The 24,875-nt window shown below is 40.7% G+C and overlaps 2 protein-coding genes across 15 annotated transcripts in view; one reads left to right on the plus strand and one right to left on the minus strand.

Annotated features, from left to right (window-relative positions):
• The first annotated feature begins 1,371 nt into the window (after window positions 1-1,371).
• Window positions 1,372-24,120, plus strand: tbc1d5 (TBC1 domain family, member 5). Of its 12 annotated transcripts, none has more exons than XM_078267577.1 (23): window positions 1,372-1,465; window positions 7,005-7,234; window positions 7,471-7,589; window positions 8,402-8,459; window positions 8,631-8,739; window positions 8,950-9,039; window positions 9,407-9,481; window positions 10,461-10,528; window positions 10,639-10,741; window positions 11,109-11,197; window positions 11,333-11,383; window positions 11,535-11,604; window positions 12,607-12,779; window positions 12,885-13,027; window positions 13,860-13,966; window positions 16,448-16,533; window positions 17,717-18,018; window positions 18,180-18,242; window positions 19,412-19,620; window positions 19,858-19,957; window positions 20,590-20,669; window positions 20,804-21,061; window positions 21,639-24,120. In XM_078267577.1, the coding sequence occupies exons 3-23, from the start codon at window positions 7,490-7,492 to the stop codon at window positions 21,936-21,938; spliced, it is 2,634 nt and encodes an 877-aa protein (XP_078123703.1). In that variant the 5' UTR covers window positions 1,372-1,465; window positions 7,005-7,234; window positions 7,471-7,489; the 3' UTR covers window positions 21,939-24,120. The 12 variants fall into 12 exon arrangements, with proteins under 12 accessions (XP_078123703.1, XP_078123709.1, XP_078123704.1 ...); XM_078267583.1 differs by having other exon boundaries at window positions 7,005-7,059; window positions 7,451-7,589; XM_078267578.1 differs by having other exon boundaries at window positions 7,005-7,059.
• Window positions 22,644-24,875, minus strand: part of LOC144528768 (inactive phospholipase C-like protein 2) — a 29,778-nt gene continuing 27,546 nt past the window's right edge. For all 3 annotated transcript variants that reach the window (XM_078267573.1, XM_078267574.1, XM_078267575.1), the window contains one exon: window positions 22,644-24,759. In XM_078267573.1, coding sequence (XP_078123699.1) covers window positions 24,610-24,759 — 150 coding nt within the window. In that variant the 3' untranslated portion in view covers window positions 22,644-24,609. The remainder of the gene's footprint in view (window positions 24,760-24,875) is intronic.

Genomic DNA, 24,875 nt, shown 5'->3' on the forward strand with positions numbered 1-24,875 from the left:
ATTTATCATGCTAGAAAGACTCTTTGAAACAAGTAAATAAGAGATGAAGCTCATTTATCAGACTGCTATTTCAAGACAAGCAGAGGGCTGCTGTTGCCTATTAAAGCTTAAATCGATGGTTCTTATGTCCACTGTCTGTACTGGAGTTATAAAGTTAGTACTGATGTTTTCCACTTATAACTAGGCTATGTCTTTGTTTGTGAATTGCTGTCATTGTTTCCAGCCGTCAGACGTCTTCTGTGTTTATCACTGGGGCTCTCTGTACCAGTGGATCTGTGTCTCTGTCTGCACAATCACATGCCCTTCAGTGCTGTTTTCTATCTTATGTCTCTTTTTATTCCTCTTTTACTTTATCTGTCTCAACTACTAATTCTATTCATGTTTCTGTCTCCCTGTCTGCCCCTGACTCTCATCCATCTCACCTCAGGACTCTTCACATTGTTGCTCCCCCACTATACTCAGACAGTGCAACATTCAAGCCCCATTTGGTCAGAATAGCTTCACAGAGTAATTCAATAAAGCCATGATCTTTTTCTGTCATCTGTTTCCATGACGATACCTAAGTCAGGGCCAACAAGAGGCCATGAAAGCCTTATCATCAGCAATATTAGCTATAATAATGATGTAAATGGCGCTTTCGAAATGCCATGCCTGTGATGATGATGATGATGATGATGATGGTAATGGCAATGATGGTCATTATAACTGCTTTGTTTTAACCCCCATCCCCACCCGCACTACACACACACACACACACACACACACACACACACACACACACACACACACACACACACACACACACGCACACACCACTATCAATGCACACATTTGACTCACTAATGCTATTTAATGTCACCTATATATTTTCACATGCCTTTTCTTGTATCATGATCGTCCTGCTGCTTGGGTTTAGTTTGTTTTTGTATCCTTTTGTCTGTCTGTGTATTCTTTTGCCCTGACAGTTCTAATTGCCATACTGTAGCTTTACCGGCTTTACAGGACATTTTGTCTTTTAGTTTATCAGGTAAACTCATCCAATGTATATTTTGACCACTGAACGGAAAACAAAACCAATTTATTCACAGCCAAATAACATATACCTGTAACCTTTTTTTTGTGATAACATTTTATTATTTACTGATAAACATTATTATGGAGGACAGCTACACCAGCCATAAATAGTCTCCACAAGCTGGCAACCAAACGTTCTTATTAACAACCGATTTTAAGCAATAGTGATATACTTCTCATTTATTATTGCCTTGAAACAAAAACCACATTTGTGTTGTTTATGATGTTGTCTACAGGTGAATTACTGTAAAGGTTCAAGAGCGAAAACTTCCTGGTCACATGATCAGTCAGCTGGTCTTCAGCGTATCCGCCTGACTCGCGCTACTGTTTACAAGTCAGCAGACAGCCCGAGAGACACATCAGAATGAGGAGTCCTGCATGATCTTAACAGGTATCTGGAACACACTGGGATCCGACAGCGGGTTATGGATTACTATGGTGACATTACTTACACTTATATTAGCCTGTGTGTGTGTTTGTGGGAGAGTGTGTTACGAGTTTGTCTCGTGGCTTACAGGCCCGTGCATCGGGTCAGTTGCAACTTGCTAACAGCCAGGCTAACGTCACTTTATCTTACCTGCTTCCTGTCATATGTAGTCATATTCAGTCAACTTTGATAACTACGGCCTGTCTTTGTGCGTTTATTTAACTAGCATAGACTTCATTTAGCATTGTTAGCCCACACAGGATACTAGCTAGCTAGCTTAGCTGTTGTTTGGCGTTTTGCCTAGATGCCTGCATCGATAATCCTTCTGGTTGTCTACATACGTGGTGCATGAAGGACGGACACTGCGTTTTACGTCATATTATAGATACATTGTTAGTGCTGGCTATGAATTATGGCGTCAGAACTGTAAAAACGGTTGCTCTTTATGACAGATTTTTTTTTAGTGTCGTGTTGCCTTTAACCTATTTCCTCGGGCTGGCCCACCCTGCCTAACAGATTTAGTGATGGGTTCAGGGCAGTGCAGGAGTATGGTAACAGCTAGCATTGCCTACCTTCCTGCACGGTTTAATGAGGTTTCACACAACTCTTCACACTTCCAAGAATCAGTTTACTACAAATATGTGTGCAGGGAAAGTATACAGTAGTCTAAAAATTCTGCAGGCTATTTTGGATTAGAGGTAAAAGCCTCCTGACTAGAGACAAAAATCAAGGCTGTGTTGTTGACCACTGTCCCATAGCTGTAACTAACCTACCTGTTGTGCTGGGAGACAATAGCTGACCTTTACTATACATGTCTGCATTGATAAATACAGTGATAGGAAATACAGTAGGTTGTAGGTCAAGTCAGTGGTGGGGAAATTTGTAATACTCGCTAAACTTGAGTCTGTTCCTGCAAATTACTGAGTGTTACTGCTTATGGGTTTCTTCCTTGTTCTTCTTGCACTGCAGGTCTTCCCCTTGTGCTTTGATTCCCAACCTTTTTGGCTTGTGACTTGTTAGAAGGAAACAATGTGTATTGTGTACTTATGATTACTTGGCACCCATTGCATAAGTAATTGAGTTTTCTTTTAGAGACCTGAAGAGGTAAAATCATCCAGCAATTTAAAAGAAAAAAAGGAAAAAAAATCCTTCTCACTACCCCTTAGATTTGTCTTGTGATTCCTTATGGAGGTGAAACACTGCTCTGTTTTTTGTATACAGACAGATATCTGTCAGATTTCATCTCTTGTAATGTATTTGGTAATTGAATCAATCAAGATCCAGCAAGTTCATGGTATTTTGCAAGGGTTAAGGTCCCAAGCATGTTTCCAGCAGCCTCTTGTGGAGCATGTGACTGTGACGGCTGCTGGGCTCTTGCTGTGTGCTGAAGTAGAGGCATGTGAGTTTGTTTAGCTGGGGTGTTTTACTTTGACTAAGCTACAATCTGCCTCTCCCAGTGACGGCTCCTATCATCGCGTTTGCAGACTCCTATTTGAATATTCATCCTCTAAAGAGCACCTGATTTTCTTTCTGAATCTATTTTACATTAGACGGCTGCTCTGACAACGGTTCATGGAAATGAAGACTTGTGGACTGGTTCGACTAATGTTATTAGTCAATACTTGATAATCATTCTCATTTATGTATTTCCCAGGGCTGAAAACAAGGCGGCTGCCTGTTTATTTCACTTGTAATTCAGTCAGATGTCTCTAAATGGATATTATGCAGGCACCTCAGCAACACATTTAATACACGTTAATCTGGGTTTAGTTTCAGAATAGTTTAGCCTTCGTGCCTTTTAGACCAATGAGCTTGGAGCAGGCTGAAGCTCTTCTTTGTGTCAGCTCAGCTTGAACGTGGGATATCTAGCATGTGGTTAGCCTGCCGGTACGTGAACTGAACTTGCTTCTGCATTTTAAAGATCTCAAGTGAATTTGTTAACCTGGCTGCTGTATTGAGGTGAACCACCTTGCTGTTCAGCTGATCTGTGTCTCTGAAATATTCTCATGGCCAAGAATGTGATGCTATTCAAGTGGGAAATACAGTAATATTTGTGGTCGCTTTAAGATGCAATGTGTGTTTTAAAAAAAGGAAGTGAAATGTGTTTTAGCACACATTGAGGATTATTGAAGGAAGGGGTTTAGTATGGGGGGTTGGGTATGCTTCCAGTGTGCTTTACACAATCCAAAACATCGGCATTGCTCCTTTGAAATCATGCTTGAGGCGATAACTTTGAAAAAGAAAGTAGTTGAGAAATCTAAATGTATGTAACAAGATAATATAACGGCTACAGTTCAGATGTAGCTTTGCGGGCTGATGTTGTAAATCCCAGGAACACATCTTCTACCTCAGAACAGATGGACGCAGTGTTATTTGTCTGCTGATTTATTTATGCATTACATTATGTATTGATTTGATTATTTCATAAAAGATTCTTTTTTTTTTTTAATTATTGAGGTGTCTCTAGTTGCTGTGGATTAAATTATGCAGAAGCTTATTTGCCTTGATTATTATGTAGTGAAGTTAGGATGTCGTTTCAGTTCGACTCTGGGAAGATGTAATAAAGGCAGCAGAAGGCTAAGACCAGACTCGCTTCAGGCACTGTGCTAACACGGCGATGCCTCGAGTCTTTTACCGCATCGTCTTTCATTCCCTTCACAAAGGCTTACACACACAAGACATGCCTCCTCAAAGCACAAGGAGCAGCGAGAGATCATAGAAGGCCTCTTTGGAAAGTTTAGGATTACTTTTTTTTTTTTTTTTTATAATGGAAAGAAGGGGCAAATTATGTGTTTGCAGGCCTGTGGGGAAAATGTTCCTCAAAATATCTTTTGACACTTTGTGTAATGCAAATATTAGTCAGATAGTGATGATATGAATTTGATATTCTGTGCGAGGTGACTACTGTACTATTTGTAGTTGTTGCTCAGGAGGGTTTGATCAATCTTCCATGCCAATCTTTTAAAGTGAAACTAAGAAAACAGGCATTATTGGAGATACACAGCATTCCTCTGCCTTTCCTATAGTTGTGGATTAGTTACGATTATTTAATGGGATAATATCTTTTTTATGAGGGAAGGGAGAAAACCCCCTCTGACTTAAGGAGAGCATTGGTCTTTGAGGAGAACAGATGTTTGCTGAAAAAACAGGCACATACATTATGCATATAAAATTATTTCTATTTTGATGGCGTGTGTAGCTGATTTATCGAGCGTTGTCCCATTCACTTGGTTAATAGGTTTAAGAGATGCCTTTTGTTGTGTTATTTCCACAATTAATAAAGCGAAAGGAAACATAATGCGCTGTGGAAGCGTGCTGTTCTGTAGGCCTGTGTATTAGGCTAACCATATTCATAAACGTGGAATAATCCCAAGCCGGATAAAAAAAATGGAGGAAGAATTGTTTAACCTAGATAGTGAATGTCTCACAGAGAAAGTTAAACTTTTGTGATTTTTGGCTCAGGGTTTACCTGCTTCAAACTATGACAATATTGTCAGTCCTAATCCATTTTTTGTCTGCTTCCCAACCGTACAATTTGAGCTAAAATCATAAATTGACACATTTAGCTCTCACAATGCACTGATCTGATGCAACTCGTATTACTTATTAACTCCAGTTAATCTGACAATGTTGTATGACTATTAATCAACAAATACTTTAGTCGATTTAAATATCAGACTTAAGTGAAAAATTCCCATTATGATTTCCCCGAGCCTAAGGTAGTGTCTTCTTTTCACGTCTTGCTTTGTCCAACAATCCAAAACTCAGAAGTACTTAGACAGTAAAGAATTATTTGAGAAGCTGGAACCAAAGAATATTGTGCAGTTTTGCTTGATTAATGACTTAAACATTAATGGATTGTCAGAATTGTTGTCGATGTAATTTTCAGATGATCAACTGATTTTTAGATGCATTGTTCCATCACCGGTAACTATAAACTAACTATTTAGTACTAGTATATGAGTGCATAGGTTTTTCTTGCTGCTGCTTCTAGCAAACTTCTGAAATGTTTGCTCTGTTTATTTACAGTATAAGCTAACCAATTCTGGCCTTCTGGACTAGACTGGGGCCTGATTGGTTGGTTGGTTGGTTGGTTGGTTGAACGTCTGGTTAGATGTCAAGGGGTTGCTGTAGCCTAACAATTAAAAGTGTTGTTGCAAAAAATTCAGACTTCTTATTAAAAATGACTAAACAAGTAACTTTAGATCTGTTAAAGATTCATAATAATGGTAATTTGATGAATTCAGTTTGTCTGGCCCTAATACTTACAAAACAATTATTTTTGTTATTGAGTAATCTGTTGATTACTTTCTCGATTAACTTATTAATCATTTTTTTCTATAAAATATCAGAAAATGGTGAAAAGTGCTTGTTTTAATTTTCTAGAATCCATGGTGATATCTTAAAATGTCTTGTTTTATCAGCCCAACAGTCCAAAATGACAAAAGTAGTCAGTTTACTATTATGTAAGAAACGCATCAAATCCTGACATTTCAGATGCTGTAACCAGCATTTAATAATGTCTGTCTTATGTGAAGACCAATGTGTTGACATCAAAATATGTAATGGATGCATTAATTTGCCTACTTAATGACCTCATTAGCATCACTGCTTATGTTTAATATATCACAGTGAGCATGGCGGGGCATCAGGCAGCTCAAGTGCTTCATGTTAATTTAAGCCATTCTTCACTGGCAGCAAACTCTGTCACTGTTTTATCTCAAGCTGCAAAGTTGTGTTGAATGCAAAATGTGAATAAACAGCAACTTCTGTTTGTGATCATCGATGCAAAGAACCACAAGTGTAACCAAACTTAATAGTAGAACCTGACCGATATATCGGCGGGCCGATATTAGGCATTTTCCAAACTATCGGTATCGGCATTTATAATAGCCGATAAATTAATATTTAAAAAATAAAATAAAAACGGACAAAACACCCTTCAACCACGTTATGAGTGTTGGCGTTGCATAGTTTGTCATTGTAGAGGGCGCTCTACAACGTCCCTGTTGGCAACACTCTTTGAATTTTTTTTTGTTATTGTGTTTTTGTTCAAAGGACTTTTATACATTTTATTTTTGATGTTCCTCTGTCGGCCGATATATCGGATTTTTTAATCACCAAATATTTGTATCAATATCGGCCTTAAAAATCCTTTATCGGTCGGGCTCTACTTATTAGTTAGCCTATTCACTCATGTCTTCATTATATATCCCAGTTTGATTTTCATAACTATGGCATAGAGTGAATTAGACGTCAAGCTTTATGCAAATGCTATTCTAAGATATAAAGTAGTGATTTTACCCTCCACTACCTCCTTGACTGAGCTACATTGTTTTTAAAGGCATCACACAGTAGAAGTCCAGTAGATAGTCAGTACATGACAAGAGTTTTTCTTTTACTGCTTCCTGTTTTCTTTGTTTCGTTCTTTTAGAGATAACAAATGTTCTTTATTTCCCTGTGCACTGAAGGTGTTTAGTTTCATCATTGTTTCTTCTTCTAGCAGAGTCATCCTTTTCTTCTGAGTCTTGGCTGAGGAGAATCACGAGGCTGTGACAGTAAGTCCAGAGAACAGTTCCACTGCATTTAATGTTAGTAGCAGGGGGACTTCGGTGGTTGCAGTACATCGATTTTGCATGCAACCCTTCATGAAGAGGTCAGGCTCAGAATAATACTCCTGCTCAAGAAGATTGAAGCAGAGCAGACACCTGTCAGCACAATCCCTGATCAAAGGTCAGTTTCTCTATCAGTAGATGGTAGTCAGTTTAAAGGGAAGCTGCTGTGCTTTATCTTTTCGCGATTTTGGATTGTTTTCTGAGTTTAAAAGTCATGTATAACAGCTACTCAAAGTTTGGCCTGTAGTTTGGGTAGTCGCTAGCAGATCTGCTAGCTGTGCTGTTGCACTAACCTGTCATTTAATTCCGGTTTCTTTTTTCTGGTTTCTCTCTGGTCTCCTTTACCGTCTCCAGGTCCGGCTGGGTAGCGGTCATGCAGCACCCCAATTTCGAGACCCACCACCCGCTCCAGACAGACGAGCAGCAGGAGACGGGCTTCGACCCGCTCAATAATTTCAACAAGAACCGCAACAGTATGTCAACTCTCAAAGCAGACTATGATTAAAACTCCCAAACACAACCTGTGGCAAAGACATTTTAGTGCCTAAACTCAAAATGTACTGGTGTTTCTGTCGTGTTGAGACAGTTCATTTGTTCCTTCATGCCGGGCTCTAATATTTTGTTAAATCGCTTCATAAAAGAATTGCCTGTCAGTATATAAACCTACTCTTACATTCAGAGGAGTGACCAGTAGAGGAGACAGAGTAGAGAGTCACAATAACTTCTAGGTAGAAGGAGATGATACAAAAAAGAAAAAAAAGAAATGTGGAGCTCACTGTGAAGTGTGAGTCACAGACGTGGCAGGCGACACCCCCGGGCTGAGGGTGTTTTTATGTTTACGTGTGAGAGAGAGAAGATGTTGGGGGCTGGCATGTTGTGGAACTGATGAATATTCATGCTGAATGTCCCTGTGGAATGATCTACTCCTGTAACTAATGTTGATAGACAGCTCTCTGACTTGAATGCATGTTCACCTGCAGGCCAAATTAGACTTATTACCACCAATAAAGACAAAGAGGAGTATGGTGCTCTACTCTCTGATGTCACTTTCCCTGCTTCTGGCCCCTTTTTGCTACACTACATGACTAGAGAAAGAAGCCCCAAAAATAACTGATGCGTCATTTGGAAGCAGTAAATAGGCCAGTTCCTTTTATTATAGTAATTGTCAAAGGTTATGTTTTTGTTTATTAAGCTTTAAAAGTGATTGATTTCTAGTTTCACTCCACTGCACCGGTTATTCACATCTCCCCCTTGTGGTTGTGTGTGTGTGTGTCTGCTTTAACAGGAGGATCTCTTGACAGCAGCACTAACTCACAGTCTCAGTCAACCTTCCTCTCATACAGGTTAGTGTTTCCAGCATTTTCTTGTGTGGGTGTACCATAAACTCTTGGCCCAACTCATTGCTCCAGCCTCCTGGTTTACTGCTGGATGACAAATTAGATGCAATACCGTGCCCAATTTGGTTTGAGAAGCTCATAAATCTCCTTGTCCTCTGCCTCCCTTCCCCTGCACAGGAAAGAATGGGACGACTTGTTCCTCAACAGTAATTACCTGGCCAGGATCCGGCAGGCGGGCATCAACGGTCGACTGAGGAGCAGCCGCTTTCGGAGCGTATGCTGGAAGGTAACTGCCAAGTGGATCAAGCAGTCCTATCGAGTTTGATTAAAGTGGCTTTGGCAGTTTCCCTGGCGCAGAAAAAGACAGCTGTTTTGGCAGCTCGCAGACCTTCTTTGCTGGAAACAGCGGCCTAGAGTTTAGTTTTGACCGTGTCAATTGTGGGCATGTTTACGACTTTTGAGAGCATGCACTAACCTGTGTGCTGGTTGTCTGCAGTTGTACCTGGAGACTCTTCCAGAAGACAAGGGTCAGTGGATCAACGAGACCAATGAGCTCCGGGCCCAGTATGAGAAGATCAAAGAGACGGTGAGAGCGCCTCTGTGTGGCCGTTTCCCTCCGCATGATGTGAAAATGGTTATACAGTCATCCAAAGTTGCAGTAGCTTGTTGTTTCTGCAGCAATGTGTGGAGCATTATGTCTCTCATTATAATCTTAAGAAATTCTATTATGAATTACCTTAAAAGGAACTATTCACTGTTTCAACTACCATAGCTATTTCAAACGTAATAGAACTTATACCCGCCTACAGTATATGCTGCTATAGTTGAGGGAATCCCGGTTATAATACGGCTATGCATTTTTGGCAGTGCAGCCCTTTAGGAATTAATTGATCGCTGATCTGTGATTGGCTGTTATTGACGTCTTTATGGTGTGTTTTTCTTTTTTGTCACAGCACATCACTAACCCTCGCAAGGCTGCAGGCCAGCAGGACCTGATGGTCAACAACCCCCTGTCCCAGGATGAAGGGGTGAGTGTGTGTGGTGTCGGTCTCCTTTTCTTTGTTAGTCAGTTGCTTCATATTTGCATACAAAATGTGACCCTAATGCATTCCCTACATAATGTGTTGTTGCAATAATTACAGACCATTTCAGTGATTCATTAACAGACATTAACATCAGTAATTATGAAGCCATTGAGTTGATGTTGGATTAGGCAATTAATAAAGTGTTTAAAAATATTCCAAAAATAATTCTTCTAATATTTATTTTTCATCTCCCAATTAATTCGCCTGCTGCTTTACCACTTATAGTTTCTGAATTTGGTGATGACATGGACTCAAACAGCCACACTGATAATAACAGAGAGTAAACAAGAGCTGTTATTGGCCATCTAGGGAAGTGGGGAGGTTTTCTGGAAAGGAATATGTAATTTGCTACTAATTATAGAGAAAATACAGACAGAGTGCGATTGGTACACTTCCTGTTGATTCATTCAAATGAATTGCTAAGTGTTAAGTATTGTAGTCAGGACACAGCAGGTTAGCTAAACATGAAAGATGTAAAACTGTCTAGAGACAAGGATACAATTCAATTTATGTGAAGAATAGTGTGTCCAAGAGTAATTAATATTATTATTTATAAACTCAACACAGTAAGTAGCTACTAATTATATGGAAAATAGTTATTTTTTACATGACCTCTTGATACACAAAAGGCAACTGTATTAAACCAAAGTGTCTGGTCTGTAATTAGCATGTTGTCATTTATTAAACAATCAATGTCAGAAAGTTATTGCTTTGAAAAGTTGTAGAAATGGCTTTGTAAAATGTTGGTTTTAGAAAGACAGTTTGATCCATCTACCCCCTATTGATGGATTTTTCCAGTCACCATTTCTAATTATTGTCGTGTTATTATTATTATATATATAAGTGTTATATAATTATTGGCTCCTCTAATCCCCCAGGTTTCTGAATGTTTGTCTGTCTTATTTTTTCCTCTCCTGTCCAGAGCCTGTGGAACAAGTTCTTCCAAGATAAGGAGCTGAAGGCGATGATCAAACAGGATGTGTTGAGAACGTCAGTATCATCATCTTTCTGTGTATTTGTTTTATTACTGAGTTTTTTTCAACACCTGAAAGCTTTTTGATGTCAACGTGAGGTTAACAATTCCTTTCTTTTTGTGCAAGGTTCCCCGAGATTCGTTACTTCCAAGATGACGACGTGAGGACCAAGCTGACAGACATTCTCTTCTGTTATGCCAGAGAAAATGAACAGTTACTTTATAAACAGGTATGAGTGACACATTGTCCCAACAGCTCATTCACCGAGCTTAAATGTAAAAGTCAGACATCTTTGTTTTCCCATAAAGGGGTGTGTGTGCGTGGGTGTGTGACAAAAGAACAAAATGCCTTTGTAACCTAATCATTATCAGTGTCTGTAACAGGTGCCAGCGAATGAATAGACGGCCAGTGCAGCATCTTTTTTGCAAACTGGAAGTGACACGTGGCCGGGCAGTGGCTAACAATGTCTAAATTAAACCTGTCCTCACAGATTAGAAACCTCGTGCATCATTATTAAAGAAAGACTGACCACAAATGAACCATCATTTCTCTCTCCACTACCCTTTAACGTCTTCTACTCTCTTCTCTGTCTGTAGGGGATGCACGAGTTGCTGGCTCCCATAGTGTTTGTGCTGCACTGTGACCATCAAGCCTTCCAGCATGCCAGCGAGACGGCCAGCCCCAGGTCAGTTCCTCATAGCCGTAAAACTAATTCTTTCCCCCTTTAGTTGCCATAAACACCTTTTTAGACCTGCATTTGCTTCAAAAGCCTGTGCTCTAGTCAGAAGTCAGAAAAAGATCAAATTGTCTTTTTCTACAGTGAGGAGATGAAGTGTCTGTTGAACCCAGCGTATCTTGAGCACGATGCCTAGTGAGTACACTCCTAATATCAGACAAATAACAAGTCTTCATATTCCGAAATTTCATTACTTTTCTAATAACTGGAATTGGTTTATGTCTGTTTCCATCTCACAATATGTTCCCCCTCTTTGTTTGCTCATTACACACACCTCTATCTATAGCGCCTTGTTCTCACAGCTGATGGAGACAGCAGAGCCGTGGTTCTCCAGCTATGAGAGGGAAGTGAGGAAGGTCAGTTTGATCTGAATATCTGCTTTTGACGTTGTAACTACAGTAATTGATTGTGCATTGTAAAACAATATTGGCTGATTGCGCTATAATGACTACACAGAAGACATGACATTATACCTGGTATGCTAACGAAAGGAATTTAACACTAAGGATTAATCCTCAAAATGTCATTGCTGGTTGATTTGATGAGACCGGTGGCAATAAATGCTACAGCATGCTTGGATCAGCAGGTCACAGTGAAGAGTTGGTTGTAGAGAAACTGGGAGTGTGTGACTGCTGCTGTGTCTTGTTTCATTACTAACTGCAATATTGAAAATGGATTCACTGCCAAAAATAGTGCAAGACATGACTATTGTCTTGTTTTATAAACCCATTTTTGGTGAATGATCATGGTTACAAATGCATGCGTTTCCTGTGACTGCTTCACAATAAAAGCCCTCTCATGTTTTGCCAGTTGCCCTTTTAATTTGAACTAGCTGCAGTAGGAAATGTTGGGTTTATGTTAGCAGTAACCTAACATGTTTGGTATGCCTATAGGAGAGTGAACAGTAAACATTACAACATTTCCTGTGAATCCTTTATTCTCACTGTAGGTAGGTCATTTGAATCCAGGATGGGAATAGTGGATTCCCCCACCAACAATCTAAATTACTATACAGTGAGGTGATAACAGAATGTCAATACATTGAGTGGCTATTGCTTACTTATATGCTGACTATAAATAGTATTACAAATGGGGATTGAGTTCATAAAAATGACACAAAAAGGGTTTATAATGCTAATGAATGTTTCAATATCTAAATAGAAAAAACTGCACATTTAGGCTTAAAATAAATTTTGGTTCAAAATCCGACAATTTTAACGCTGTATTTGTCAGTATTGCCCCATTTCAACATATTCCATAAATGTTGATCATATTGACATAGATGCTGTTCATGACTGTTATATAACATATATGTTTATATAATGATATAATAACTACATAATTATCTATTTTTCCAGGGTAAGGAAGAGATGCTGACCAGCATCCCGTTTGCACGGCCCCAGGACTCGGGGCCATCTGTTGCCATAGTGACCAAAGTCAACCGCATCCAGGACCAGCTGGTGAAGAAGCACGACGTTGAACTGCACATGCACGTCAACCGGCTGGAGATTGCCCCGCAAATCTACGGCATGTCAGTACTTACACCTGTAGCTCAGTGCATCTGATACTTTGACCCTCAGCTGTACACAAATACAGTTACCCTCTTTTCCTCTCTCTGTCCCTTTGTGTCTTGCAGCCGGTGGGTACGTCTGCTGTTCGGCCGCGAGTTCCCACTCCAGGACCTGCTGGTGGTGTGGGATGCCCTGTTTGCTGACAGCATCACTCTGGACCTGGTGGACTACATCTTTGTGGCCATGCTGCTCTACATCCGAGATGCTCGTATGCGCCATTTATTTCTGAAATAATCCAATAACGCCATGTGTTGTCTTTGCAGCATGTCATATTCATAAGAAACTCTTAACTGTAAGAATGTGATTTACTCCACCTCATTTAATCAGATGGAGTCATATTGCTTTAAATAGAATACAGTAGATCTTTGCTGCCATACAGGCGAGATGGGGGTTTAAGCTCCAATATCGGCAAACATCGTGCCTGCTTAAGTATCTTTAAGTAAGACATTAAATCCCTGTTGCTGTAGAACCGTTGCCATGGAACCAAATACATACAGCATTTCAGAAGACTTTACAATCAATCTGCACATTCAACTTCATGTCCAAGCATACTTTTAAAAGGAAAAGTAAAATACAGAGTTCTAAGTTACAAACACTGAACACAAAAGACAAGGTGATATTGTTAATCAGTAGCACTGTAGTGCTGTTACAGCTATACTGTAAGTGTCCTCGGCACAAAGAGGAAGCTGTTCATCAGAGAGGTGCTTTTCTGAAGGGTACACTGAAGGTAGAAGAATGCAAGGATTGATGGCAATGAAACTTGGCAAGCACTGAGTTGCTCAGTGCTTGCCAAGTTTCATGGTATGGCGCTAAAGTGTTTTTTTCATTTGAAACTATTTGTAAAAGCATATGCTATCATGTCTAAGGAAGCCATATTGCATTCTAATACATGAGTGTCCATTTAGCATGTTTATTTATTTATTTTTTTTTTTTTATTACTAATACTGAAATGTGACACAATGCAAATGCAATAACGTACTGTATTTGAATGAATTCTGAGGTTAGATTTCTAACTGCATTTGTTGCTCTGTCTGTTTCAGTCATTGCTAGTAACTTCCAGACCTGCCTTGGCCTGCTAATGCACTACCCTCCATTAGGAGACATCAACTCCCTGCTGCAAAAGGCTCTTTTCCTCCGAGATCCCAAAGTAAGCAAACAACCACACTTGCAGTAGTAATTGGAAGATTATTGTACTGTCGTTACTGTACATGTTGATTTTGTTTCTAAGATCAGCAGTTGTGTGGTTTAGTAGTAGTGTTTGTTACTCTTCAATTTCCCTGAAAAACCCTGTTGTGGTATATTAAGCACTTTCATTATGCCTGACCGGTCACAACTTCAAATGGAGAAGAGAAAGTGAGAATTATTCAATTCTGAGGAGATACTGTGCTAACAGAATAATTACCTCCGCCAAGGAGGTTATGTTTTCAGCTTGGTTTGTTTGTTTGTCTGTCCGTCAGCCATTCAGGATTACGGAAAAACTACTTGCCTGATTTTCTTTAACTTAGTAGAAGGGTGTAGCATGGGCCAAAGTAGAATCCATTCATTTTTGGACCAGATCCGAATCACGGGGTAGATACACAAAGTATTTTTCACTTTCGGTAACATTGCGAGATAGGGCCTATGTGCTGCATTCATATTGTGTCAGAATTATTGGGAAAATTAGATCCCGACTGGGAAAATTCACGCTGCATTAACATTTTGAGATAGTGTATGCCTTGGCCAATGTCTATGCTCTTTGAGTGCCCTTCTAGTTCCTCATGTTTTTTTGCAGAGGTGGGGGAAGATTTGCAGAAGTGAAACACTTGCCTACACACAAAACACTGGGCTGAAATCCTCGAACAACATCATGTTCTGTAGACTAATAGCATTGTGAAAAAAATGCTTAAGTGTAAGAAGTGAAGTTAAAATTGGCTGCAAATGTTTCAGTTCCTCACACTTCAGTTGTTAAATATTTATGATGAAGCACAGGTGCAGTCAATGAACCAGTTAATAAGAAAGAGGAAGTTGTACAGATGCATACTGTACATTTACAGATTTAATGCCTCTATATACTGTATTTAACACATGAATAAAGCTTTCTAAATCCTGTTAAGACCTGCAACATTTAAGAATTATGAGAGATCATGGTTGGGGCAGTCACAGATCACTAATACTGTTTGACTGTTTTGCCCATAATGCCGTACAAATAGGAAGCACGCAGTGACTAGAAAATGAGAAGTAACACTTTCTGCAAGATGACTTTGAAATATCACAACACAGCTACCTAAAAAAAGCCCCGGTTGTTGTCAAGTCCACAAAACACATACATTTATTTACACTCTTGTTAAATAAGGTCTCTATCAACATTGATATGTGACACTCTCAGTGCTACAAAAGGTCTGGTCAGCTCCTGTGTCTTGTAGAGCGTATGAAGAATGTTGAGACCCCTAGAATATACAATATGGGCTGGCAATACTGACCCTGATTTGGGCACAAAAAAGACTAAAGGTGGTACAAAAAGGATACATTTGTCAGAATAAGATTTGATTTTGACGCAACATACTGTAGGGTTGGATCAAGCCAGCTAGAAGGATTACTTCTTGCCACAAATTGCATATACAATTTAGTGGCTTCATTTTCAAAATCCTTACGTCTAATACAGTTTTGTTATGGGTGCATACATTGGCTTTTTGATATCAGCTAGTCTTTTTGCCCTCTGTTTTGTGTGCAGGTATGTTTTTCAGTCAATCATGAATTTGAACACAATGAAAAAGTGTGAAATAGCCCATTGTTAAAGGGGAAAATCATGAGTGATCATTAGGAAATGTTATTGCCTAATTATAGTAGCTAGTAGTACAATGATGTACTACTGTACAGTGATGTACTACTGTGAAGTGTTGACAACTTCTGCTACGTTGGTTCATTTGAAAATGTGCAAAAATATGTATTCAGAATCTAGCAGAGTAAATGAAGGTTGGCCTTATATCTTGCAGCCGTCAGTATATTTTTCCTGTTTCATTGTTGCTCTCTCCCTTTCCCAGTCACACACGCACAAGTCAGAGGCCTTGTTTTCTGTCACTCTCTCTTACACCTCTCTTTACACACAGCAAAATCACATTCTTCCCTTTACCTTTATATAAAAACCAGCTGTTGATGTGTATGTACGTTAACTCCGACATTTTTTTGACCTTAGCTAACACCTCACTGTCCCGGTACAAACCATCTTCTGTTCCTCCTCCAAATTCACTGACCCGTACACTCAAACACAACAACTCAACACACTCCTGTCCGCTACTCTCCTGGGATGAAAAATCCAGGAAGGTGCTGATCCAACGTGACAGTGTTTCCCCCAGGTGAACAACCTTGTCACAGCACGTCCACATCACAGTTACACCTGGGGGGGGCTGGGTCATCCCTAATGACAGGAAGGTGAGGGGGGGGAGCAGAAAAGATGCTCGCTGCTCATATGTTCTGACTCAGAAACATCAAGGCACACGCATTTGCTTGTTTACGTAGTCATGCATGCACACATAGTGTGAGAAATGCACAGATTTTAGGTTGACATGTTCTCTCATGCACAGCAGACATTTTTCTGACTTGTAAATTTGCAAACCAAAAAAAAGTTTATTTCTGTCCCCCCCTTTTGTAGAACTATCCACGACCTGTCAACTACCAGTTCCAGCAGAATCTGGATTACTACAAAACAAGGGGAGCTGACCTGATGAACAGGACACGGTAAAACACACACACACACACACACACACACACACACACACACACACCTGTTCTCTCTAAGATCAAAAGTCAGGGTACCCCTTTAAATTGTCCACTTTTATCTGAAAGTATTTTGGGTCAAGTAAAATGTTTGTAGTTTCATCCTTCACAGACAACAGAGGTATTTTTTTTTCTTGAATTCACAGCAGACTTCAATATTCATCACTTTTCACATCAAAAAAGGTCCAAAATGTACATAGAAAATTTCAAAACCTGTCACCAGCTGTGGCACAGTTAGCAACATGTCCGTCCGTCCGTCCGAACACTTTGAGGTCTTTTTTTTATGTCAAAGTTGTAGAAGTGTTGTGCACGAAGCATTCAGTTGCAAGTAAGAACTGCTTTGAAAATTGGTCTTGTTAGCACATACAATAACAGAACTCTCTTGACATTCAAGACTTGAGAGTGCCAAAAAGATAATGCACCGTTAATGGCCTCTGCTTGTAATTTTGTTAATATACTGTACAACTTTACTAGCCTGGTTGACACCAGACCCTTCTCAGTTGTAACTGAGAGTGGGTCTGGGAAAGGTTCATTGACAGTTCATTTCCAAAGGGGCGTCACCAACAGACGCTGCTCAAATGCCTCAAGGGCTCATTGGATAGTCCAACCAATCAGACCAACGATCCGGGTGACGCTGCGCTTCGGTAGCCATCATGTTGAATGTAAACAAAAAGCTGCTCGCCGTCGCTGAGCTATCGTCGTCGCATAAAGCCCACCTCAACGGTTGTGATTGGTGTAAAGCCCGCCTCAGCGGTTGTGATTGGTGCCTCAATTTCGAGGACATTGGAAATGGGTTTGAATGGGCTCTTAGCCAGACTGACTTGCAGAGCAAATCTCAAATTTGCCGGAAGTTCATCAGGGTTTACCCAGGCTACAACTTTATCCCAAATATAAAGGTTTGAATTGTTCACAGTGATGCAAGTTGAGCTTTATTCTGTACAGGATTGAAATGAAATCGTGGTTTGCGTGGAAGGTAGTAAATTAATCTAAACACTAAAAGTGTGGTTTGGAAAAAGGAAGGCAGTCCCAAGTATCCACCATTTGTAGATAAAGGTCTAAAGCATGCAAAACCACAGGTATGGTTCCGTCTGTAGGCTTTTTTTCCCCCCGTTTTCTTTACCACAAGGTAATTTTGTCTTTCCAGCTCTGGTTCCAGTACAAAACCCGCCCCCCTCAACATCAACAAGGTCTCCAGCAGCCTGCTGAGCTTCGGCAGGAAGCTCATCGCTCCGGCAATATCGGGCGGGTCCGGCGGCATCTCGCCAATCAACACCGAGGTACACTCCTCCTCGTCAACTTCCCACGCATCGGCACCCTCGCCCACCCTGCCTCACCCGCTGGCTGAGCCTCCGTCAGGCAACGTCGTGCCGCAGACCCAGAGCCACGCACAGTCTCAGCACTACCGCCTGCTCAAGTCCGAGAGCATGCCTGTCCACCTGAGCAAAGGTGAGCAGCAGGACACACACATTTACCTTGTTGGCTGTTAAAAGACTGGTGAATTGGCAGCATGTACAGATTAACGCGCCAGTGCAGATTATCTGAATATCTGCAAACATTTTGGTATGTGTGGGTGTGGCAGCATCAGCTTTCACTCTCCTGTCTGTTAGATGTAGTTTCAGGTGGAGTGTCTCAGGTATCTCTCCCAGCTCAGACTCACACTGACACACAAGGTAACTGCTACCATGGCAACCGCTTGTGTGAACCCCCCCCCCTTATTTGTCAATGCTCATGTCGCTGCCTTTGCATTTCTGCACACAACATTTCATGCTGTATTTCTGCTGCTTAATTAGAAGATATTTAGGTACACACTGCAGTAAATGGACATCAGCGCCCAGAGCATGTAATGGAACACTTTGACCAGCAGAGGGAGCTCACAGCTTGGCACATCCATTGAAATTACACTGATGGCATACACATCATGGATCACTTGTGGCATCTGCTGTCAGCATTGCTTTGATCATGTGCTCATGAACGTGTCGCGTGTGTGTACTTCATTTCTATGTCCCAGTTGATGTAAATGTTATGTGTCATGTATTTGCAAGTTTTCTTTGCCTTTTACAAAGACAAATGCAGAGAAACATGGTTTCCTCCTGCCCTTCTATGGAGGCTTTGAATCATTTTTAATTATGATAAAGTGATAAATATAAAAAAATATTTTTAATTGATTTAAATAAATTTGCATATACATGATGAAGTAACGCACATCGTTCACAGAGCCGCAGGAGCTCTGATTGGTCTGACTCTACACATGCCAACATAAAACAGTTGGCCAATCAGAGCTCCTGCTGACGCTAAGTGGGCAAATTGCTTTTTTTAAATTTTATTTTCACAAAATTAAAACTGTGAGAAGCAGGTGACATAAAAGTCTCTAATAATTCCAATTATTGCACGCTCGAGGATTCATATGCTTGTGGTACTCTTCTACTCATTTGAGAATAAACGAAGCATAACATCTCTATATTTCTTTAGATATATAGACATGTATAGTATTCTGCCTCTTCTGTACTGTACAGAAGAGGCAGAATACTGTATTCAGTATTATGTGAGAAAAGAAATCTTAAGTCAACGTCCACTTAATAACTTTTTTCAAGCTTTTTTACTGCATCTCCATCAGCAGAGGACCGTAAAAGCCAGTAGGTGAACTTGAGCTGAAATGATTTGATGAGACTTATTGATCCCAAGGTCAGGAGTCACCAACCGTGCTTTAACAATATAACACTGTTGTAAAAGCTTGTAAGATTTTTTAGAATATCTATTATATTTTGATTTGTAAATTGTGCACATTAGTATTGTGTTAATATTTAGTCCTCTGTCCTCTCTCCTTCTGACCCTTTTTCAGGCCAAAGGTCCAGGACAGTCAGCTCCTCTCCCAGCATAGAAAGCCTCTCAGGTGGGCGGGCTCAGTCCGCCGCCTCCCCGCCTTTTCCCCCCTCCAGAGGGAGTGATGTCAGCACTTCATCTCCGCCCCTCTCTGCCACCAAGAAAGACTCTTTCTTCAACATCACTCGCTCTCGCTCCCACAGCAAGACCATGGGCAAGAAAGAGTCGGTGAGCTTCTTGTAAACTTCCTTTACTTCACTGACAGACTTGACACATGTCTTTGTGTCCGTCTTATTCTCGTAACGCTCCCTCTTTGTCATTTCTTCATCTTCTCTCATAGTTACAACCCTAACCCCTCCTCCTGTGTTTTTTTCTTTTTTTCTTCTTCATCCCTCTACTTACCAAGCGTTATCCTTTTTGTTCCCCTCTGCTTCTTATTGTCTGTTTCTGACCTGTGTTGAACAGGAGGAGGACCTGGAAGCCCAGGTATCATTCCTGCAGGGCCAGATCAACGACCTGGAGGCCATGAGCAAATACTGTGCCAGGATGATGAACGCTCACATCTGTGAGTACAGCCACGAGAAATATGCACCAGCAACAGATGGTCAAATCTCCATGTTCATTTTCAGCATCTAAAACATGAAACATCGGTTCAAATACTAGCAGTCTTGAACATTGTTCCTTTTTTTTTTTTGTTGAAGAAGACCTTAGTACGATACGAATTGTGTGTTAGTGTCTAAAAATAAATAAATCCAGCATTTTATTTATTTAAATATATTTGTTTGTGTGGAAATTGGATTAAATGGATAAATGCATGTATTTTGTGCTTAAATTCATTCTTTAATGTATTCATTGTTTACATTATATTTCTGTTCATTTCACTTAGTTATTATTTTCTTTTGGCTTTTTATAGATGTTTTCGCATTTCTTTTTTTTGGGGGGCCATTTTAATTGTTTTTATCCATCTTGCACATTGCATTTGAAACAAAATATTAGTGCACATGCTTTGGACACCACAGATTGTGGAAACTTTGATGCTTTGATAGTACGTTAGGTAGCAAATAGGGAATTTTTGGGAAGCAGCTCTAGATTTTAAAACACGTTTCCAATTTGGTAATATCATTTATTCAACTGATTAGGGAATTTTGTAGCTGGTTGTATAGCTTGAGTGGGTGACTGCTTATTATATCTCTACAGGTAAAATCCAGGATGTGATTCTCCAAGAACACCTGGAGAAAGAGGATGAGGTCCTGGTGTCACTGGCTGGACTCAAACAAGTGAGTCTGAGCAAGTGCACGTTCATTTTTGTTATTGTGTTTTTTTTGTTGTTGTCGTAATTATACTCTCTATACATGTGCTTCTTCTCTGTGTCTCTCTGTAACACTTGACGTATTGCCCTGGATCCTGTCAGGTCAAAGACATCCTTAAGGGGGCGCTGCGCTTCAACCAAAGCCAGCTGGAGGCCGAGGAGAACGAGGAGATCTCCATCGCTGACGATCACTACACCATCACAGCAGCTGCTGAAACTGCGCTGAGCGCCAGCAATGACCCGGGTGACCACCAACAGCAAGGAAACAGCAGGCGGAGCCAGGACTCTGATCAGGACGGGAGCGTGAGCACGGATGAGAAAGAAGAGGAGGAGCAGGCGATGACCCCACCTGAGCAACAGGTTAATTGTCGATCAGTCCTCTTTTAGGCTGTTGGAATTAGAGCTCTGCACTTTCAGCACCTGTATTGGTATTAACTACTCGGTTAAAACAGACAGTATTAACTCTCGGTTCAGACAGGATTAGTTTTCAATTGTTTGGTCTAATTGTTTGACCTTTTGATCCAGTGTTCAGTACCTTTTTTAAATCCCATCATTTTTGTGCCAACAAACTGTACCCTGTGTGCAAAAGTCATTCCAATGTTTGTACCAGAATTGTATTCTTTGCCGATTTGGGCCCCAAAAGCTGTCCCAATGAGAATGAATCAAACCCAGAATTATGCTGCATTATACATCAACTGTTAAATCACATGTTCCCTGGAGTCCGATGTTTGTTGCATTTGAATACATTGGGCTTTAGGGGCCAAACAAGCAGCAGTGAGTGGTTATACAGCCTTGGTTTATGTACACACCTTCTACCTCCACTAATTGCACTATAGATAAGTTAATAAAAAAATAAACAATTTCAAGTAAGACGGCGGAATCTTTGCTTACACAAGAAAAAGACACAGACACGACCCTCACCATCTCTCGTGTGCAGGTGGCGTCTTCCCTCGGCTCCGAGGGTAAGAACTGGGACGACTACATCCTCGTGTGCCAGGATGGAGACCTGGCGGCCGCCGAGGGAGGGGGAGGAGGAGGAGTAGGAAGGGCTGCAGCCGAGCGTACCCCTCCAATCAGGCGAGGGCGCGGCTTGGTGCGGATGGAGCCCGAGGGTGCGGCTGGGACCTTCCATGACCCCCTGATGGCCGGCACCACCTCGGGCTCTTCCAGCCCGGATGAGGGCTCCACCCACAGCAAGGACTCTGACTTCACCATCGTCAACCCAAACGAACTGTGAACCAGCCAATCGCCCCTCCCTCTGCTTCTCGTAATACCTGTATCATATCCCGTTCAGAGGAGTAGATCAAACAAAACAAAAAAACTGACTTGTGATCAGAGGGTGGAATCTGTAGTTTTTGGTGGAGCACCGCCAGAGCTGCTGATGGCAAAAAAAATTAAATAATTGCACATGTGGACTGTGACACTTCCAGTCACAAATACCTTATACTCTGTCTCTTTACCTGTCATCTGTGCCACTTGAGTCCCGTTTAAGCTGATGCTGTATGCTATCTCATTTACCTAATGCCTGTCTCCTCATTATGCTGGGTCCTGTCACTCATGATATTTAACTGTAGCGCTCTGCTCTACACAGAGAGTGCGCCATTGAACTGCTTAACCTGTCACTACATGATTACTCTGAAGAGTTGGACCTTAAACTGCAAATTCTTTACGGGAGAGGTCTCTCTGCTTTCGAGCTTACTGTAATGATCAGGAGTGTAATACTCTGATTCTTCAGGCCATGCCTCTGCTCGTGTTATGTCTGTATGTCTATGTCCTGACAGAGGAAGCTCTCTTCTCTGATACTCAAAGGAAAGAAGGATGATGTCCTCCTGCCAGTTATCGAGTGCAGCTTTCTCCCCCTCCTAAACCAGTGCCTCTGACCATTATTATTCTCTCAACCAAACAAAACCTGACTGTGATCTTATTCTTTTTGTTAGCTTCCTTTTTTTTCTTTTTTTTTTAAGAAAATATTTTTAATCCTTAGTTTAGTTTCCTGGATAAAAATTATTAAATTATGGAGTGAATTATTAAGTCTTTTTTTTCCCTACTTTTATTATTATAAAGTGATTCCAATGTGGACATTTTAATGTGGTAATTGACCGTTTATATTTCTCACATTACAACAGAGTTGTTCTCATGTCCTGTGGAAACCATGTAAAGCAGCGCACAAAGAATGTCCCTCTAGCTGCCCATTCAATTTAATTAACTCAAGACCAATAAAACTACGTCGCTCTTGCTACACACTGAAGTTATTGTGCCTGTTTGGGAATGCTGTGCTTGCTTTTAAGACAATGTACACTTCTGATTTCGCTATTGACCTTGGAAACAGCATTTGAAGAAAATCTCTCATCTGCGTCAATTCAGTAGCTGTTCTGGAGCTTTCGATCATATCAATGATTTTTATCAGTAGATGGAGCTGTCATGTTCAAAGCTCCAGAACCGCTACTAAATTGGACCACATGGTGAGATCGTAGACTGTATATCTATGGGTGAGATTGTTTTTAATGAATTAACTATAGGATAAAACGTGTCGTTAAACATACAAATACTTCTCAGTTATGTGACTCAGCACTACCACTATCACTAACCATGATCTTTCATACCTACTGAGCATTGAAGCTATGAATAGAAGCTAATTAGAGGCACATTACAGCCCTATGGGTCTGGTTCATATATAGACAGTAGTCCCCATCATGTCATGTCTGCACTACACAGACCTTGCTTCATGTGTTGGTATGAATTAATGCACATCAAAGTAAAGAAAGTAACACACACACCGCATTAGTCATTTAAAAACTAGTTTATTTCCATCTCGGCTGTAAGGGAAAGTGAACTGCAACCTTTTACAGAGCTGAACAGGTGGAGCCTCATCTACTGCACCCAATAACTGGAATGTTTAGGATCAATAACTTATGTAAAATAGTCTTTACAGCAAAAGGATTGAAATTACATAGTAAAATACTGTACAGTGTTTTGCACACAAAGTAAGCACTTTCAACATAACAGTATTTGTTCACTAGAGGCAGACTTTTACCGGTCTGGAGTTGATCATTATGGCGGGTAACAGTGGTTTAGTTAGCACAAGGGCTTCAGGAAAATACAAAAATATAGAATACTGTATATGAGACAACAATATTTAGAGGGTGAAGTGGATGATTTCTTGGCAAGACAAATGACCTCAAGATGATTGGATGAAGAGCAGCGATCCAGAACTTACAAATACTTAATGGAAATAAGTTGGAGAGGATTTTAAAGGGGCTGCACTGGTCCAACAGATATAATGGTAAAAGACGTAAAACATCCACAAACTCCTGCGTATCTCCCATTTATATAATCGAGAAAGTGTGTTTCATTTAAACTTAACCCAATCTTCACAAGCTTCTAACGTCAATGTGGCCGTTTAAAAAAAAAAAAGAAAATTTCAAAAGTTTTTAAACCTCTTTTGGCGTCATCCCACACTGAGCTAGAAAATGACCATTTGTTACTCCCTCTTCAAGACACATTGCACATAACAAGATGTTGATAGACATTTGTTGTATTTACAGTTTAATGCAGCACAAACAACTTAACCTTGGTTTGAAATCCAACTACATTCATCGTGCAACCTGATTCATCATCGTCATTTTTCTCCCGTCTCCTCTCAGCAGTGCTCTGGCTTCTGCGACTCCCAAGTGTTATCTACGAGTGGACGGTGGCTGCATTTTGAAGACTTTTACATTCATCAACTCTTCTGTTCTTCGCTTTTAAAAACACAGTACTTGCTATAGCTCACACTAAGGCGAATTAAGACCTTGGAACAATTTTAATAACATGAAAAGGGTTTGTCACAGCAGCTACGTAGGCAGTTTGGTCATGTCCTCTTTTATTTGCTTGCTATGCCGAGAGGGTCATCTGGCAAACGTGGTGGTTTAGTCATCCTGGCCTCGTCGTGTTTGGGAGCGGACTCTTCTCACTCCTGGACTCTCCTTGGTGAGGTTTCCAGTCAAAGCAGCATCGTGGACCTGCTTCATGTTCTCCTGGACTTCAGCTTTAGCGTGCTTCAGCCGGTCAGCCTGACCCTGAGAGAAAAAAAACGGGAAATAAGGAGAAAAGTGAGCGAGTACAGGGTAGCAAGGAGAGACTTGGGATGAAGGGTAGAAGTGGAGGGAGGAAAGGTTGAAAGAGAGAAAAAAGA

Source organism: Sander vitreus, chromosome 14, assembly GCF_031162955.1.
Source record: "Sander vitreus isolate 19-12246 chromosome 14, sanVit1, whole genome shotgun sequence".
NCBI lineage: Eukaryota > Metazoa > Chordata > Actinopteri > Perciformes > Percidae > Sander > Sander vitreus.